Genomic DNA, 20,205 nt, shown 5'->3' with positions numbered 1-20,205 from the left:
GGCAAAGGATGAAGCTTTTATGTATCCAACAGGAAGGAGAGACAGGGAAGAGATGGAGGGTGAATGTAAGCAGATGAAGAGAGATGCAGAACAGGCCAGCTCAAAAACAAGGTAAATCCAGGGAAGAAGAATCATTCCAGGAACATCCGATCTCCAACAAACAAATGGGTCTAATGGGGAAGATTTGTGCCTTTTCTGTTGTGTGATAGCTAATAATGCATATCCCAGTGGATCAATTCCAGTTTTCCCTGTGACTGCATTTATGGTGCTTCACTTAAAAAGCGATTCTGGAGGGAGGAGATATGGGGATATATGTTTATGTATAGCTGATTCATTTTGTTATACAGCAGAAACTAACACATCATTGTAAAGCAATAATACTCCGATAAAGATGTTAAAAAAATAAAGTGCAGGCGAGCAGGACAGGGTAAAAAAAAAAGCAATTCTGGTGTGAGATCTCAGATGTGATTTATCCTTCTTGTAGTATGGATGGTAGAGGCTGTTCATTTTTCTTAAAGAACTGCAGACATCAGGAGTATAAACAATGTGTCAAGTCCAATTTAATGAAGCATCTGATGCATATACTGTTGCACCTTTACAATCAAGCTGCATTGGACTGATCCTATAATGTTTCATGGGACTTCCTTTATATTTATAATAATTGACATTATCAGGCGTCTTAGAAATTTCAGTAGTTGTTGGCGAAACTGATGATAAAACAACTGATAGACATACGATATTGGAAGGCTTTTAAAAATAGAGTGGGGAAGTATATAGGTGAACAGATTGTGTTGAGTAATCCAAAAAGATAATTTTCCTTTGAGATAAATAACATCCATTTATTTATGTTTACACAATGCAGTATGTTCATAATATGCATACAAATGAAAATAGTTTAGACTCCATGTGTATTTTGAGATTTAAACTTAAAAAGGAATGGGTATTATGGAACCAGCATATAATGTTTAATTCTTATGAGAAAAGTCTTATTTTTGGTTGAGTTGTTGGCTCTCATGGTAAGCCTAGGTGGCCCTCTGGGGTTTAACTTCTTTGCCATCTCATTTATTTTTTCAGGGAATTGCTCTCTCACCAAAATAAAAAAGTGTTTTCTGGAGCTTAATTGCCTGGAGCCTTGAAGGCACTACTGAGCCTTTTATTTACCCCAGCCTACCCTAGAGTCCACTCTGTCATGACTCTCCTTTCATTGTAGTTTATATCTATACATGTACAGTTCAGAGTGCCATAGACATTCTCTTGACGAAGTCATCTTTTCCCTCAGATAGCTGAAATGGAGGACAGGAATTGACTGTTTATACGTGCATGGATTGATTGCTTGATTGATCTATTCATTCATTCATCTAGTCAATTAGTTAACCAACAAATATACTGTGAATATGTCCTCCCACCAGGTGGTTTTCTGGGTCCTGGGTGATAAGACTTAGGCCAGCTTCTCTCATCTATATGGTCTGTTGTAGGGTCTCCAGTCAGATCATTGTCCTACACATTTGAACTCCATCAACAGCCCTACAGACAGCAGCCTTGGATCCCCCGACCCCAAACACACCCACACATACACACACACACACACACACACACACACACACACACACGCACGCAAAGTTGTGCCTAGGAGCATGTATATCTATAACAGGAGGACATACCCACAGAAAAGGCCTGCGTGGGCCCTGGGAATGGGCTTAGGGTCTTTGGGTAGGAAATTTTGAGATCCTACTAGGTCAAGAAGGGAAGGAGTGATTTCCAGGTGGGGGCATCCCATTGCCTCATGTGGAGGAACTTGGCTGGAGGAATACCAGAGTGAGGGCCTCTGACATGCCTGGGTCCATCATCCAGAGTTAAGGGCACCAGGGACAAGGCCGTCTGGGCCTCTGCCTTGTGGATCTGACCTCTGCATCATGGGGGTTTTGAGCCATGATGATGCTCTGGAATAGAGGAAGTGCAGGGCTTCTGCATAGGAGCATGCAGGGGGGTGGCCAGGCTCCCCAGGCTGCTCCTTCCATTGCAGCACCCTCACCTTCTTCAGGGGAATTCTCAAGCATGGGCGTCCATGTTTCCAAGAACAGCTGTGCAGGATTCCTTCCCTGACTTGTGTTACAGCGAGCTTTGTGATATCACAGACACAGACCAGCAAGGCATAGATCCGTCCCCAGAAGTTAATGGGGCTTGTTAAACATCAGGAGCTACCTGTTTCTACCCTTCTCTCTTCCCTGTACAGATTCTATCATTGACCCTGAAAGCTCTAGATCTGAATGTACTATTTTAAGAATTATTCAGCTCATTATGGCTGAATAATTTTTTTACTGGCACCCTAGGAGGATCCTAGGATTGTGGAAACTGTGCCTAAAAAGTTCCTTTTCTCATTATATACTTTTTTCCAAATTGAAAAATCACTGAATATGTCCATTGCCATGCATAGGTGGATCAACAAATTAAGTTTTCATTTTCTTTGGGAGTTCGTGTCTGGGAATCACACAGGTTATGAGGCTGGGTGGCTTGGAGGTTTAAGAGCCCTACTCTGAAGCTGGTCTGCCCCTGCTACTTTGGACTAGTTTATAAAGCCCTCCGTGTCTCCATCTGTAAAAGTGGACAATAATAGAACCTTTCTCATGGGGTTTCTGTGAGGTTAAAATGAGCCGATGCATGTAAAAGAATTGTACCAGTGCATAACGCATAGTTAGAGTTCGACTGTTCATTTTTATTTTTATTGTCTGGTTATCCTCAACTATGTCTTGAAGGAGAGTAGACTCTGTAGGTCTTGGGGAGGACAGAAAAGCAAAAGAATCTGTCTTGAGTGTGGCACTGGACAGGCGCTGGGGTTAAAGAGGATAGATGTAAGAGGGTGTTGGTTCTCCTTAGGTGCCTTTTCCCTGGTTTGCATGTTACTTTCATCTTGGCATGCTCAGCTGATTGGGATATTGACCGGAGCAGTGATGGGTCAGATTTAGCCACTGGGACTCAGGTCATGATCTTTGTTCTGCAACTGTTTTCTTCAACAGTCCTGGTCCATTTCATTTATTAGGTTGTTTACAACAGCTCCCCTGCACTCTGGAGGTTATCAATTTGTACTCCGTTTTCTCTTTTCATTGTCTTTCTCTCTTTTTAATTGCAAGGCCTTTACAAAATATGTATCTTCCTTTTTTCTTTGTCTTAAAACTCTGGTAAAATGTACATAACAGAATTTACCATCTTAACCATTAAAAATGTACAGTTTGTGTCACTAAGTACGTTCACATTATTGTGCAACCAGCACAGCTATCCAAATAATCCACAACCCTTTTCATCTGCAAAACTGAAACTCTGTACCCACTCCCCTCCCCCTAGCTGCTAGCAACCACCATTCTACTTTCCATCTCCATGAATTTGACTCCTCTAGGTACTTCCAAAATATACGTCTTTTCTAGCAACGATATATCCCTTGAATTAAAAGTTTTTATAAGAGATTTGTTTAGGACTTTTTGATGCACTCACACTTCCTTTCTGTAAAATAGCTTCCCTTTATTGTGGCCTTACATGACCACTTATGACTGGGATCCCTTTCCACCAATATCTTTGTAGTTTAACTCCAAAGAAAATAATCTCTAACCTTCTATAAAAGCGACTAAAGGTTAACACGTGAAGGGAAACCAGTGAAGATGAACTTGGAATTGTTCCTCACATGCTATCACTCTCCTTAGTCCCACAGCCTATCCATGTGGGCCGAGAAATTGTGTCAAAATCAAAATAGACCTTCGAAGAGATCCTAAAATTTTACTGCTTGAATCATTCTCTTTTCTTGACATTATGCCTGATGCTCATTTTTCCCTGTGCCATGCTTGATCTATCCTGAAGTTGGAGCAGAAATATTAGTTCCAAAAATTCTCTTGCTATGGAATGATTTGGCCCGATTGGAGGCCAAGAGCTTTCAAAAGTGTGTTCTGCTGTGATTTGTGCTGACTTGAATGCTTCTTAGAATTCTTAAGTCCTGGGCTAATCATTGGAAGTTTTTCTTCGCTTTTCATCAACGAAACGTTGACTGACCTGAAATAATGGGAAAAGAGGAAAAAACGTTTTTGGAAAAAAGATAATTTTGTGTTCGATTGGAGTTGCAAGATTTCACTTTTTATAAACACTCACTTTGAAACACACAAAAATCGTGGATAATATGGTTTTCCAATTCATTTCTTGAAAACAGCTGTAAGATGATGCTATCATACCAGTATATTGATCGTAATGGCCATATAATTTGTATTGGACGAGTATAGAAATGTCGCAGTTAATCAATTTATCATTAGTATTTGAATAACTGCTGATAATTATTTTACACAATAAGGTTAATAAGGTAAAAATGAGAGGGAGGAGTGAGAAAAAAAAAAGAGACAAGAACTCCAACTAACTCTGACCGTTGACATAGTTGCTGTAATTGAGCACACCATTTGTCCTCAACTTCCTGGCAGTGAAAAGAGAAGCTCATTATTAAGGAGGAGAATGCCTACTAATTCCACAGGAACATAGCTTTGTTTGGCACTCTGTTCTGAAAAGAGTTTCTTTTGCAGAGAATATGAGTGATGTAATTCACAGCTTTTATGAAAAATGCAGAAAGTAGATTTCATTTTCTTCTTACTGAGAAAGTCAGTGAAAGTTGGGGGAAGTGACAAGGATGACAATTCTGCAAGGACGCTAACGTGGTCCAAGAATTTCATCTCCCGATGCTGTAATTATAAAACTCATACAATGCAGGATCTTAGTTGCCCATCCCCTCATACCCTTTGCTGAGCCAGGCTTTGCTAGAAGCTGGACTGCAGATGATATGAAGTTGTCCCCTCTGACCAGAGCTGGAATATGTTAATTTCTGTTCCTGGTTAAAGCCAGATCCATTCTCTTTGGAAGCCAGACAAGCAGATGGTGGGGCTGACATCCTTTTACAAAGACCAAGCAGCCTGGCTTGTGTGCCCATCCAGGTGGAAGCCACCCTGTCTGCGGACGAGATGAGATGTGGGGGTACCAGCAGGCTGCAGATCCAGGCTTGCCTGGGGAAGTAGCGCTATGACTGCCTCGGAATGTGGACAGATGCTTGATTGAGACGGCAGAGATCCACCCACAGAGCACAGCAGAGATGGTTTTAGCCTAGAAGCTGTTAGGAGCAGGTGTGACCAGACGGCTTCCCAGCCAGAGGAAAAGCCCTCTCAGGCTCCCGGGGTGCCCCCAGCCTTGAGAGGGATGGCCCCTTGTGGGCCTGCCAGGATAAATTAGCTGCAGACTGTACCCCGAGGGACCCAGTGAGCTGACTCATATTTCTGGTGGTTTCATATTGACTGATGTTAGAGTACACCTGTCCAAAATAAAATTTTGGCTCAAACATCACTTAAGCCTCTTTCTTGATGGCAGTGCTGTATCAGGACCATTTCTGTCCTGGGTTCTTCATCTGATATGGCGAAACCATGCCATGGTACACGTTTAGTTAATTGTCTTTCCATTTGCTATGGCAAGTTACTATGATCTATCGAAAGATCTGAAACCTATTGTAAAATATTAAATAAATTAGTGGGAAGGAAAACAATTTTTTGTCAGGAAAAACACATCCCTTGCTCCTCTTGGGGATTCTGTACCATTGTACCAAGTATAAAATTATACTTGGCTATGTCTGTGTCAGTTTCAGTTTGTTTCTAAACAGAGGAAGCTTCTAAAGGTTCTGGAACAGGGGACAACTTCATATCATCTGCAGTCCAGCTTCTAGCAAAGCCTGGCTCAGTAAAGGGTATGAGGGGATGGGCAACTAAGATCCTGCATTGTATGAGTTTTATAATTACAGCATCGGGAGATGAAATTCTTGGACCACTTCTTTAAGAAAAGGAGGTATTTTTATTGTGGTCTTTGTGTCATTTTATCTGAGCAAACTCATTTAGGGATCTCTGTTAGGGATCTCTGTGCGTGCAGATGACATACCAATGTAGGAGAAGGGTCGGAGCATTGAAGTCTCAGAGGAAATTACAAGCAAGAATTAGATCAGGTGTCATAAAAATCTTTCTATGAGCCAGTGAAAGAGCTGAAGTCAGAATGTGACCAACTGGAAATGTGTTGCAGACCCCCAGGAGCAATGTTACTTAGCTCGCCCTGACTGTTGCCAGGAAGAAATGCTAGTCCAGTTTGGAGGACCTTCTGGCTTCTTAAGAGAATGTGGAAATTCAGATTTTTAAAGCGGGAAATCTTCCCATTTTGAAAAGTTAGCAGCTAAAAAGAAAATTTATTAATTTTAAATATATTGACACCCTGCTCACCCTCCAGTATAAGGTTTACACGTCACATTATTTGTAGGCTGGGGTCAAATCCTAAATTTTCATGGAGGCTATTATTTAGTTAAGTCAAATTAAACTTACATTTTTTCTGCTGGAGACTGATACGTTTTAGGTAGAAAGCCAACTGTAAGGGTTTTTTCATAGTTAATTTTTCTGGTCACAAATTGCAGTGTTTCTTTTTGGGCACCACCTCATTGAGAGAGGTGGATGAGAAAGATGCTATATAAATACTCAGAGAGAAACTCAGTGTGTAATTTTTTCTTCATAATATGTTGCAGAAGTTTTCTTATAATTTGAGTGCTGATGGGAACTGAGACATTCTCCAGGCCAGGTTTCCTGTTCCATGCCCGTGGGCCCTGGAGGCAGGCTGAGATTCAGTTCACCAGCTAGTTAGTGACCAAGCCAGTCCCTGAACCCCAGTCTGCTGCTTGCTGTTAATAATCAACAGTGACTGTGGTCCTCATACGGGCTAGGGCAGTTCTCTTATTGTTCCAGCAACTCCCTGAGGCAGGTACTGTTCCTACCCCATTTTAAGACGAGGAAACCGAGGTGTAGGGACTTGCCCAAGGTCACATAACTGGGAAGAGGTAAGCTAGTGGAGTGTGTTTATCCCTCACTTTACACCGCTTATTATTTTCCAGGCACTTGAATTCTTTTTTTTTTTTTAATTGAAGTATAGTTGATTTACAATATTTTGTTTCAGATGTACAGCAAAGTGATTTGGTTATATATATATATATATGTATGTATATACGTATATTCTTTTTTTCCGATTCTTTTCCATTATAGTTTCTTACAAGATATTGAGTATAGTTCCCTGTGCTATACAGCAAATTCCTGTTGTTTATCTATTTTATATATGGTAGTGTGTATCTGTTAATCCCCTACTCCCAATTTATCCCTCCCCCCATTCCCTTTTGGTAACCATAAGTTTGTCTTCTGTGTCTATGAGTCTGTTTCTGTTTTGTATGTACAATACATCATTTGTATTATAAAACATCTTCTTTATCCATTCATCTGTCGATGGACACTTAGGTTGTTTCCATGTCTTGGCTGTTGTAAATAGTGCCACTATGAACATTGGGGTGCATGTATCTTTCGGAATTAGATCTTTTGTCTTTTCTGGATGTATGCCCAGAAGTGGGATTGCAGGATCATATGGGAGCTGTATTTTTAGTTTTTTAAGGAACCTCCATACCCTTTTCCATAGTGGCTGCACCAATTTACATTTTCCCCAACAGTGTAGGAGGGTTCCGTTTTGTCCACACCCTCTCCACAGGCACTTGAATTCTTAAGTTCCCAAGGAATTTAGGCTATTCTAGGAAGCTGCGGTTCTCAGAGCTTGGCATTGTGGGGAGCTGCAGTTCTCAGAGCTTGGCATTGTGTAAGGATCTGAGAAGATATTTTATTTATTTCCTGTTACCTCTGTAGGTATAACACAAGAGAGCAACCTGTAAAATGTCCTCATTCCTTTTCATTGACTATTGTTTTCAGGCTGTGATTATTTGTCAGGATGCATTTTGCAGAAATGTTAGAAAGTATTCTTCATTGTAGGTGCAGGACTCATAAGTCCATGGTCCTGGTGGGGCGGTAGAGTGGGTATGAGCTCAGAATTCAGAGGCAGGTAGATTTGGGTTCAAATCCTGTTTTGGCAGTTATGTAATCCTGGGGATATGACCTAGCAAGGTTGGGCCTCAGTTACCTCTTCCAAAAAGTGGAAGCAATCATAGTGCTCTCCTGGTAGCTTTGTCGGATTAAGGGAGACACCCCCTGGGTATGTCAGTGCCTGGCACACAGCACTCTCTAAAAGGAAATTACTGGGGCTACTTCTATTCCCGTGGCCAAAAAGAAGATGGAAGTGCTACAGCTAACCAGCCTGTGCTAGTAGGCTGGTGCTGGAATTCAGGTTCTGAGCCCACTTATTTGGTGTTCTCTGCATTCATGTTGTCACAGGTGGGGTGGTGGACCCTCTCTTAGGAATGGAGGGATAGATTGAGAGATTCTTCTTTTGAATCCTGCTTTGGCCCATCAGGGACTGCTTTTCAAAACTCTTTCTTAGCATTGTGCTGAGCAACTGAAGCTACCTGGTTACGGACTCAGGGAACAAGGGCACATTTTTAAAAATGGATTATTCTCTTCCCCGTGATGGAAATCTTATGGCAGAGAGGATCCTGTCAGAGCCGAAATGCCTCACTCCATGGCTGTAAGCCTGAGCATGTATCACAATCTCTTGTGACATTTGAGTTCTATCTACTTTTATTAGCTTAATTATTTATTTATGTGGTGGGGGTGAGGTGAGGGTAGCCAGGGTAGTGGGAAGCAATTCCATTTTGAAGGGCGACCATTAGAAATACTCACGGCTCTTTCCATTTCTTTTTGATATATCGTCAACCTACAGGTCAGGTAATAAAGTCTAAGGTAAAGGGAAATTTTACTTTGGAGCGAGCCTGCTGTTAAGCTAATACACAGGAAGAAAAGATGCATTAGAAACCACTCTTTGTTACTTGGAAAGATTGCCCGGAGGAATTATTTGATAGGTTGTTCAAGCCAATGTGAAATCTTTTCAAATGAGATGAGTATCCTTTCTAGGAACCTGTAATTCAAAAATGTTTCCACGAATTTTTCCTAAAATTATCTGTTCTTTTTTTTCCCCAAAAAGCCACCTACGGGCTTTTTGGTAAGCCTAAGGAAAGGAAATTCTTTACCCTCAAGAAAATGTCATAATGAAGGCCCTGGATGTCATGTTGAGAATGGAAACGCTTTGGTGACAACACAAAATAAAATGGCAAATAGTGTGGACTTTGCTTATGTTCACAATTTTTATCTGTTGACTTTCTGGGCACCCTTCAAAGCCTGACCTCATGGAAGCCTTCACTGCCCAGTGATATCTTGTAATTCCTTCCACTGCACCCTCGCAGTGCACGTACTTGACCTCTGCTTGGAAACTTCTTTCTTTTGCTCAACAAATACCGTGGCAGTGAGCACTGACCTTCAGGAGCATCAACCCCTCAAGGTCAAGAAGAGCTGGATCTGAAGATTCTTTCTAGCCTTAACATTTCTGAAACTGAGATGGCAAATGAATGCTCATATTCCGAGGGCAATTAGTTTTCATCATTTACGAAAAATAAATGAGTGTTTGGTTTGACTGTGTTGTATGCTTGTGATCTAAATTTGCTTTCTAGATAGGACAAATTTTGCTTTCAGAATTGGCTGTCTTCCTCTGTTATGGTCGTTACTTTTTTTCCTTGTTTTCTATGTGAGAAATGAAGTTATGTTCTATTACCACAATCTTCATTTAGTGTCTATAGTGTGTATATGTCTGGTCTTTCCAGTGAGATAACAAAAACTCCAGTGGAGGATCTGTGGGTCAGATTGATTGCTTTAAGTCAGCCAGTGTTCTATGAGCATCAGCTCTGTGTTCGGAAGTGGACGTGCAGTTTGATGAATAACACTCTTCCATCTGAGGAGTTAACAGTTCAGCAGGAGAGTTAGGTATATTAGTACAAAAATACAATGGTGGGTACAAAGAGTACCTCCATCCCCTCCAATTCTTAATTATAAAGTTAAGGAGGAGAATAAATGCTAAAGAAATGCTTGCCAACTGATGGAATAAAAATGTTTTGATTGGAAAAAGGCTTTTTGATGTTGCCTGTGAATCAAGCAGCATCTCAGATATTGTGGGGACCCAGAAGAGTTTTAGGTGAATTCATTGAGAAGTTCCAACTTTAAGGGCAGAAGACAGTAGTCTTGGGATGTAGTAAAAGTAAACAACAACAATAAAAAACAACCCTCATAATGTGAGGCCCAAGAAAGAGTACTATAGATGGCTTTTAGAAAGGAAGAAGGCATATTTGGGCAAAACAGGATGGTCGAAGGCCGAGAATGATTCCACACAGATTGTGGATGGAGGGGTGGGCCTGAGGGACCTGAAGGCCAAGGAAGTAAGGGAGAGCAACTCTTAAGCTTGGAAGGGCAGAAGCTCGAAAGCTTGGCTGAACTCATGTGAGCGCTGGGGCATGGGCTCTAGGGGGAGGGCTTGTGCCTTAAAGCCCCTGGGGCCTAAGCTTTCCAGATGATCGGTGGGCTTGGGTCAGAGGAGTTAGGGGCTGTCATGGAGAGAAAGGTCTGTACCAAAATGCTTGTCCTTTCCACTGCTTCAGTGGGAGTGGGACCCTTCTTGGGGATTCTATTAAGCAAAGCTTGACTTAGTAAAGACCCCTCAGAGTTGGCCAGCACTTTGACTGGAGTGACAGGGAACAGTTTTCTGGGGGAGAGCCTACCGCATTGCCTGTCCACACATCTTTCAGCTGTCTGTCCTGGCCTGGCCTTTGCTCTCTCCTTCCTAACCCTGGGTTGGTCTCTGCAGCTGCTGCTTTTCTGATCACTGGCAGTGATGAGATGGCAGAGCTCGAAAGACCTGGTGTTGCCAAGGTCCTTCTGGAGGCACGTGGAAGTCACCAGTAGGGGGCGGCCCAGCATGCTCCTTAGTCTTCTTGGTCCCATCCAGGGGCTCTGGGGCAGGGATCAGAAGGTTTTTAGACTGTTTGCTTTTGGGTGGTCCAAGAAACCAAGGACTTGAGCCCTGGTGTATTTGGTCACCTAGTAACTGAGAAGCCCTGGGGTCCAGCTTCGCTGTGGTCTTTTCCTTTGCGACTTTTTTTGGCTCTCCCTCTTTCTTTCCCCCCTTCCTCCCTCCCTTCCCTCCTTCCTTCCTTCTTTCTTTTTTCTTCATACATTTAAGAAATTCATAAAAATGTAATGATATAACAATAACTTCAGGTGCATATATTCAGAACTGACACTTTAACATTTTTGTCTTTTTTGTTACAAAGGCTTTTCTCTTTTAAGAAAAGAAATAGTTTAGTAGTTTAATAAAACAGTTTAACAGTTTAAGATTCTTTATCCCTGATGCAGATCCATCTCCTTTCCCAAGGTGACTTTCCTTGCAATCTTCCTTTTGTACTTTACAACTATCCTTGACTATGAACACTATGTGGTATTGTTTTCTGTCTTTTTAAAAGTTCACATCAATTGTTTTATATGATATGTACATATCAGTTTGAAATTTTGCTTATTTTTCTTTCTCACTTAGCACGACTATTTCTTTCTGCTCAGATATAAAGATCTGGTTCAATCTACCGTAGTTATTTAACACGCCTCATTTTATTCTCTTTCTTAACTGATGGATACTCTCCACGCAGCCAGATTTTTATTCCGACTGTGTTACCATGAATGTTCTTGTATATGTCTCCTTGTGTGCAGGAGTGAGCATTTCTCTCAGGTGAAAACCTAGAAATGGAATTGCTGGACTCTGTAAAGCGTGTGATGTATAATTTTCCAAGATGCTGGCAAATTACTCTTCAAAGTGCTTGTGCCAATTTAGACTCCCTCCAACAATATAAGAGAAATACCCCACATCCTTAGCAATGCTTTAATATTGTCAGATTTTAAACATTCTGTCCAGCTAGTGGCAGAGGAATGGTAAGTCCATGTGACTTTGGTTTGCATTTCATATTCCTTGAGGGGTGAGCAGATTTTCATATGTTCCTGGGCCGTTGAGGCTTCTCCTTTGTGAATTGTTTGTTATTAACTTTACTGGCTCCCATTCTAACCCTATGAGTCCTCACTTAATGGTGTCTAAGGAGCGTTTCTTAAGGGGTAGATTTCATGAGCAATTTATAGCCCACGGCTATGTTGTGGGCCTTTCTGCAGATGGTAACTTATGAAAGGGAATTCTTGGCATCTAGAGGGGCAATCGCTGACCTTTTAATCCAGCTCTTCTGTTGCTTTTTTCCATTTTGACCAGGAGAAAAATTCATTCTTTATCCAGGGCATCCCTGCCTTCACAGTGGAAGAACATTCTTTAATGACCATTTTTAATACTTTCACATGGTTCTTTTGATGGTTTTCAACAAAATCTCCTGTCTGGTCTTAGATTCAAGAACAGGTACGCTTTGCTTAATATCTGACTTATTTTCACCTCATGAACACTGTGAAGTTACCACTGGCTAAATGTATCCCCCTTTCCTTCTTTTCAGGGGCAGTGGTCACTGGAAAGCTTAGAATTATGCTTGTGGCCCTTTCCCAGCATTTTAAACCCAATTCCTAGCTCCACTGATGTCTCTGCCCTGGCTCTTCTTTCTATTATGCCTTTCATTTTTATTTATGTTAGCTCGCTGTATTTTATTGAATACAATTAGAGAGTTTATAAATTAAAAATCTGACAAAAATGAAATACCAATAAAATAAAGGGCATAAATAGCTAAGTAAAAAGTTAAAAATAAATGCCTTGTGCCACAGACATTGACTAAATACCTCCTGAGTGTCAGGCCCCTGTCATAAGCATGGAGGATGCAGTGATGAGCCAGCAAAGAGAGCTGGAAAATCTCTCAGACAGTTTCAGAACAGTGACAGCCACCATGCTAGCGCAGCTGTAAGCAGTGAACAAGCTTCTCGGGAATTCTGGTTGTGACCCCAGAGGAAACCTTGCCAACGTTATTTGTCCTTTTTTCTGCCAGTTGCATGAAAAAAAGCATTACAATGTAGGGCCCTCTTGAATGCAGTTCTTATTGGGAGACAGTTTAGAAGAGGGAGGTCACTGTGGTTTCTACTGGAAATGTTAGTGGATTGAAAATCTTGGGAAAATGTGTGATAATTTTGAAACATTTCGTAAAAACTCTTAACGTTGAAAATGGTTGTTTGAGAACCAAGATCTTTGAGCAGAAGATGCCCTTCTATCTTGGACGTTGTTGTTTTTTTATGTAACAGGGGCAATGTTTATGTGGGTCCTTTTAAAATTATTTATCTTTGGTGTAATTTTGTTCCCACAGAGCATTTACTTATTTTGCTTTATTTCTAAAATATATTTTCTAAAAATGGGTGCCCCAATACTTACCATGTATTTTGACATCTATTTTTTTTTCCTTCTTTTGGATTGGGTGGAAGGAATCTGTAGATGCTGTATCTCCTCCCTCATTGGTTACTATTGTTTTCATTTTAATTCATGTTGTTAACAGTAGAACTACATATTTGTTTTCAGTGTCTTAATTGGAATGTTATGTATCTTAAATTTTTTGAAAAAGAAAGGGGAAAATCCGGGCTTCCCAGGTGGTGCAGTGGTTGGGAGTCCGCCTGCCGATGCAGGGGATGCGGGTTCATGCCCCTGTCTGGGAGGATCCTGCATGCCGTGGAGCGGCTGGGCCCGTGAGCCATGGCCACTGGGCCTGCGCGTCTGGAGCCTGTGCTCCGCGACAGGAGAGGCCACAGCGGTGAGAGGCCTGCGTGCCACAAAAAAAAAAAAAAAGAAAGGGGAAAGTCCATCCTAATACAACTTCCTGGAGTGCCTTTGGAACTCCAAGTGTTGCCCATCCATCCATCCATCCATCCATCCATCCATCCATCATCCTTGAAGACCTACATTGTGCAAGGTTCTTTGCTATATGCTGTGGTGCATGTTAAGAATTATAAAGCAGGATCCAGCTGTCTTCGAAAAGAGGTCGTGATCAAGAAAAGTGAATAGACAGATACTCAGATAACTGTAGCACAGGGAAATTCCATGTAGTAGGTTTGATAGCTTTGTGTTTGTGTTACCAGGGATTTTATTGGTTGCAAGTGACAGAAGTTCAGATCAAGCTTCTGTTAGTGACAGCTAACCTCAGAGATGATTGGATCCCAAAGCTCAAGTAACATTTTCAGGGTTCTGTCTCTCTTTATATCTCTTAGCTCTCTTTCCTCCTGTGTGCTGACTTCACACTTGGACAGTCTCTTTCCTTGTGCCAGAAATATTTCTCATAGAAGCAAAGAGAGACTCTGTCATGGCATTCATGTTTTAATTTAAGGGAAGCTTCTCATTAATCTAGTTGAGGTCACAGGCACATTTCTAAGCCAGTCCTCATGATCCAGGGGATGGAACTCTCCATGCAGCCAGAGTTACCAGTTTACTCCTGTATTTGAGGGTTTGGTGAACGGGGAAGAGGAGATTTCTATAGAGAGCGCACTAGGGCAATGTGGGGTTTGTGAGATGTGGTTCCTGAAAGGAAAATTTGGTTTTATTACTGACAAAAGCAGAACGAGGGAATCCTGGGCCAGGAAAAGAGAGAGTTGGAACGAAGGGAGGGAGGGAGAGAGAGAAAGGGGGAGGGGATCTTCTTCAGTGTTTCAGGAGGTAAAAGGAGGGAGTGACTGCTTCTCTTGGAATGTGAGGAAAGATGTGTTTTGTCCTCTGTGTGGTGATGCCAGCCTCCCTGTGGCTGTCACCATAAGGGTGAAATGCTTTTGAGAGGTAGTGGATGCATTTCCAAGTTATTTTCACCTCTATACACAGGGGATACCTTGAGTGGAGGGGCAAACTGAACTTGTTAGTTGAAAGAATAATAAAAGTTTAAGAAAAAAATGAAACCTGGTGATCCTGTCATTGACAGTGAAACCTGCTCAACCATGGTTTCTCCTCAGTCTCATTCGGCTTTGCTCCCCTTGCTGTATTTAAAATAAATGGTGGGGCTAGGTGGGCGGGGAGGGATTGCCTTGAGCAGCCTGGTGAGGTTGGACGGAAATTACCCATTTTTTTATGGACTGCCTGAATTCTGAGTTACTAGTTTGCACTCTCTGCTTTTTTTGCAGTTACATTGCAAATCAGAAAAGATTAGAAATCATCAACGAAGATGATATTGAAGCTTATGTGGGACTGAAAAACCTGTGAGTACTCAGGGCTTGCATACCTTATCTCAGAACTTTTTCTTATGCTCTGTTACCGTCAGAGGGACAGTCGTCTGTTAGCTCTAACATACATGCAATTATGTGTTTTCTTAGGACCATTGTGGATTCCGGATTGAAATTTGTAGCTCATAAAGCATTTCTGAAAAACAACAACTTACAGCACATGTAAGTAAAGGTTGATTCTTTTGCTTCCCAGGACCTAGCTTATTCAATATTTTCCCCCTCTGTTTATTTTTCCTTCTTCTCCAGCTCTAAACCTCCTTTTAAAAAGTTAGTGTAGCTTTGACAATAGCTTGGAAGCATTAGCTTTGATTTCTGAATAGCTGTAGAGGGGTACTTAGAACAGCCTGCTTACTCCCTTTCATGAATTTCTGGGCCATTTCCATCTTGGACAGAGCAATAGGCCAACAGCAAGGAGTCTGATGTGAAAACTATGTCCTGGTACAGCGTCCTTGATTCTTTTCCTTGGAATCATGACATGTTCCCTGGAAGACATCAAACTAGTGGAATTGAAAGAAACTGACTTGGCCTTGGCCTTTTTAGGGAACTAAAAATTGCTAATGCTCTTCCTCCCCCAACAGATCCTCTTTTGAACCTTCTTTTCCCAAAAGCTATGTGTCATGATTGATGGAAGTGGAGAAAACTCAATCATGGAACATGCCAGAGGTTCAGGCAACTGTAACAATAGGAAATGCTTCCACCGAAGTCAGGGTGATATCAACTGAAGTCAAATGGAAATATGGACAGTGGGAGCTCTTAGGTTGTTTGCTGCTAAACCTTCTTAGATGATGGCACTTGGTCAATAAGGTGTGGCCTTCCTGAGACGTTTCTTCATGAAACAGAGGATCACCCTTAAGCTCTGATGGGCGCCCTCCATCCCGAGTTTTCAGTAGGAACTTCTGTGGCAGGAAGGTTGCCTGCATTCATTGGCCCTTTTGTGCTTTGCAGATGCTCTGCAAAAATACCTTATGTGTTTCATAGACTACGATCTACATACAGAACTCTCACGTGGTTGATCTCACTTGATTTTTCTGACAGTTGGTAGGGAGGATCTTCTTGATTCCCATTTCATAAGTGCAAAATCAGACTCAGGTCCACAGATGGAAAGTGGCAGACTCAGGGCTCACTCCTGGCTATGTTCTTTTAGTAAGAGGACAGAAAATAAAGTGTGTTTTCCATATAATGAGAGAATCAGCCCTTCTTGTAACATTTGTCCTCTTTCTTTTTCTTGGGGAGAACTGTTCCCTGACTGATTTCCAGGCTAGTTTGTAAAAGAAGTCGTTCTCTTCGAGCAGATTGCCTGGACACTCTATGGAGATTTGTTGATCTTATGAAAAACCTTAATTTCATCAAGCCAGTACAATGACTTCATATTTCATAGGTGGCATTAATGAGGAAGTCAATTTAAAAATAAAGTCAGTAGAATTAAGATATAAAACTTTTGGCAAAAAGGTGACAAAACTCCAAGGACCTTTATTAACACATTTCATGTAGAGGCTTTTGGGCAACATCTCCGTAGTTGGTTTGCCTGCACAAATTCTGATGTCTTGCGTAGGCCTTGCTAGCATAAACAAGAGAGAAGTTGGACACAAGAAAAAGGCAAAATGCTCTAATGTAATCACTTAAGTGTAATTAATGACCTCAGTGGTTACATTCTCGTATTTTCATTACTGCTGACTGCAGACCTGAATTACTCAACGACCACGTTTTACTGGTTGTTTTACTACATCACTTCCCCTAACGTAGTGATCTATATAGTGGGCTATGGTTAATTGTTTTAGAAATAGACCTTTTTATGACTTTGCTATGCCTCTTATATTTTCCCTACTTTCCTTGTTCCAAGTTATTTATATGAAAACCAAAGCCACCTTTTGTATTTTTTTCAGGCTGATTTACGGTAGAATAATTTTAATGGTATTCTGTGTGCTGTACATACTTACATAAAGCCAAATATTAGTCCCAGTCTCCCAAAGAGGTGTCATTTGAAAATAGGAAACCAAGGAGGTGGACGTATCTTATACAGCTTCTTTAAAAGCCAACAGTTGGGAAGCCCAGTTACTGATCAAACCGCAAAAATTACTAATATTTGTAGCCATTGTCAAATGGTAAGGCAGTAGGAAGTCAGGCCAATATTCAGACAGTTAGAAAGAAGTTACAATGTCAGTAAGCTTCAGATATTCACGTGATGAAAGAGCCTCCTAATCGCCAAAATAGAAATTAAATTAAGCAGTTGGCTCTAGGGAATGGCAAGGAGGAGGAAATGAAGTCAGTTGTCTGCCTTTCCAGACCTGGGTCTCAACTCCTGCTTATGACTGAAGGTGCTGGCATGTTCTCCCTGATTTCCGCACGTAGTAAACGGCATCTTTAGTTGAACATCAGCACCATGGCTGCAAGGGAGCTGATAAAGAAATGTGTATGAGAGGCTGTTTCTCTGTACCCTTGGGATATGATGATTATCTCTCTGAGTTTCTCCAATAAAATAAAAATGTACACAAGAGCATCTATTTCACTTTGGGTTTTAGCGGAATTCAGACTGGATCCTGTCTGTCACTTTCATCATTCCTCCCCTAACCTGTGCATATTTAGCATCCCATGCTGACTGTCCAGAGCCCCTAGGACTGGTCCCTGAGTTTATTTCTTGGTGCCTTTAATTCCTGCCCGGCCCCTGAGAACCCAGAAACTGTGAGAAAAGCTAGTATTTGTGTTTTCCAGGGACTTTGCAGAGGTGCTAATTAGCTCCTTTGCAAAAGTTCTATAATCAAACAGTAAGAGGATTGTTGATTTTTTTTCCTTCCCTCCTCCTCCCATTTGGCTTTTGGACCCAATAATAAGTATGGTTCATAAAACTCATCTTGTTCTTTGGCGTGTAACCCTGCTCTGGGCTGTGCTGCTAGCAGCCTGACAGGGCAGCTGCCCTGGTGCCGGCCTTGCTAGCCGACCCGGAACCTTGACAATGAGTGTGTCCTCTTTCTTTGCCTCCTCGCTCCTCTTTCTTCTTGGGAGGAAGAATAGGGTTTTTGTTTCTGTTTTTGTTTTTTTTTTCCTTCAGAAGGATGGGGATTTCTGATGGAGATGAAAACATTTGTGCCTCACAGGCTCTGGTGAAGACAGGCAGAGTGACTTGTCAGTGTATTATACTGCATTGAAACCCATTCTTAATTCACGTTCCAAAAGAAAAGATTTATGTGGGCACATTTTACAACTTCCCGCTGGATTATTTTTTCACGTGGGTGAGCACTTTACACTCAGTGTGAGGAGAGAAGATGCCAGCGTAGAAGGAAGAGGGCACCCTCTTGTAGATGGGGGTTTGGATGAGAGGAAATCTCAATATAGAATTAAGCTGGGAGTGGCCGTGTGCCTTCTTCATTTATGAGATGCTAAAGTGGCATTTTCTTTATCCATCAGCTGACTAGTCTTAGTTCATGTACTAGCTCCCCCTGGTCTTTAACCCCTCTGTGAAAGAGACTGGCCAGACAGACCAGCAGACTTCAGCCCACGATTTGGTGAGACAGACGCAATAGACTAGCCTCAGTGAGGCCAGGATTGCTGTCTCCGCAGATTTCCCGTATTTACCTGACTCTCAGACCGGTGCTCACCTTCCTGAACGGGAATCAGATACTGAAAGGCTCATGGCAAACTGTTGAGGGCTCAGCTGTTTTGTAAAGTTTGATGTTTGTTTTACATTCATGTGACTCATGAAACACACGTCTAGAGGACCAAGCACTGCACACGCTTTAAATAAATTTGACCGGTAAACAAATTCACAGAGCGAGTCAGCTGCCAGGATTAAGGGTCTGAATTTCCCAGCTCAAGGTCTCATGGCACTGATCATTGGAAACCGAAACTCCCATTCCCTTGAATAAAACTACATATTTGGAACACATCAGTAAATTCATTATTATTTTTCAGTCACAAATAGGACATCTTTTCATTATCTGGTTGGTCCACATCTTAAAATGATATGTTGCTAGAATATTTCCAGATAAAATTTGGCATATTTTTATCTGATATTTTGTTGTTATTCTCATCATGAATTTATCTAGTTATTTGGAAGTCATATATAAACAATCTCAGCAGAGTTTATCAATCAATAGGTGTTATCTTTCCTATTAGGATGAGTTAAATTCAGTTAATATTCAGAGTTTTGTGTGTCGTGTAATTTCAAAATATTCATGATGCTTTTTAGTTTTAAAGTATCTCTTCCCCTAGTGAGTTTATGGTTTAAATTTAACTTAGTTTAATTTAATTTCCCTATTAATTGTTCAGTAGATCAGATATCTCTAGGAGGTATATAACTTGTCTCTGAATATGAAAAAGAAAATTTTGGGTAAAAAAGAGATTCAAAATAACCATTACGAAAATTATGCCCCCTCAACCCCACTCTCAAGCAAGAATTATAGGAGAGGCAGGGAAAACTAAGTTACTACTCTAGGTGAAAGAAAGAGATTACTGGATCTAAAGTACTGCATGAACCATGATCACATAAAATTATATTTTGAAAAAAACTCTATTTGAATACTTTATTCCTGAAATGTACACTTGTAATTCACATTTAATGTTTTTGATTCCTTTCAGCAATTTTACCAGAAATAAACTGACGGTATTGTCTAGGAAACATTTTCGTCACCTTGACTTGTCTGAGCTGTAAGTAATGATTTTGTATGGCATTTGGGGAAAAAATTTCCAAAGGAAAGTATAATCACGTAATTTTTAAAATAAGTGATGCTGCAGGTCTATTTTTATATCAAAACTCATGAAAAATGATTTCTTAAATTTTGGTCATTTGTTCTTTTATTCCTCCATGAAAACATGATTCAGCAGTAAAAAAAAAAGGAAATCTCAGTAGTAATATATCATTTATAATGAGTTTAAATGTTGTTTTTACATAAAAGACTTGTTTTCTAAAGGAGGGAAAATGAGAAAAAGATGAGGGTTTTGTGTGAAAAAGGCGGCAACATGTCTCATAGCATCTGTTTGGTCCTTGTTCTGTCCAGGCACTAATGGAAAGCAAACCCATTCAAGGAGAAACAGCAATGGGCAAAACTCCTCAGTTTATACCCCGACGACAGTGCCTGCGCTCCCTTAGTGAACATTTGAAGAGAGGCAGTCCTCTCCCTACCCAACCATCCTTGTGAGATTTCCTTCTAGGTCTGCCACTGCATTCAGGATTTATCCTTATCCCCAAATCCCCTTTGCTGAA

At 41.1% G+C, this 20,205-nt stretch overlaps 1 protein-coding gene across 7 annotated transcripts in view; it reads left to right on the top strand.

The window, feature by feature from the left end:
- NTRK2 (neurotrophic receptor tyrosine kinase 2) overlaps nucleotides 1-20,205 on the top strand; it is a 388,046-nt gene that overhangs the window by 16,690 nt on the left and 351,151 nt on the right. For all 7 annotated transcript variants that reach the window (XM_065879081.1, XM_065879080.1, XM_065879079.1 and 4 more), the window contains 3 exons: nucleotides 14,910-14,984; nucleotides 15,099-15,170; nucleotides 19,581-19,649. In XM_065879081.1, the coding sequence (XP_065735153.1) occupies nucleotides 14,910-14,984; nucleotides 15,099-15,170; nucleotides 19,581-19,649 (216 nt within the window). The remainder of the gene's footprint in view (nucleotides 1-14,909; nucleotides 14,985-15,098; nucleotides 15,171-19,580; nucleotides 19,650-20,205) is intronic.

The sequence above is a fragment of the Phocoena phocoena genome, chromosome 6, assembly GCF_963924675.1.
Source record: "Phocoena phocoena chromosome 6, mPhoPho1.1, whole genome shotgun sequence".
Lineage (NCBI taxonomy): Eukaryota > Metazoa > Chordata > Mammalia > Artiodactyla > Phocoenidae > Phocoena > Phocoena phocoena.
The sequence above is the reverse complement of the archived record's forward strand: the minus strand, read 5'-3'. Positions and strand labels throughout refer to the sequence as shown.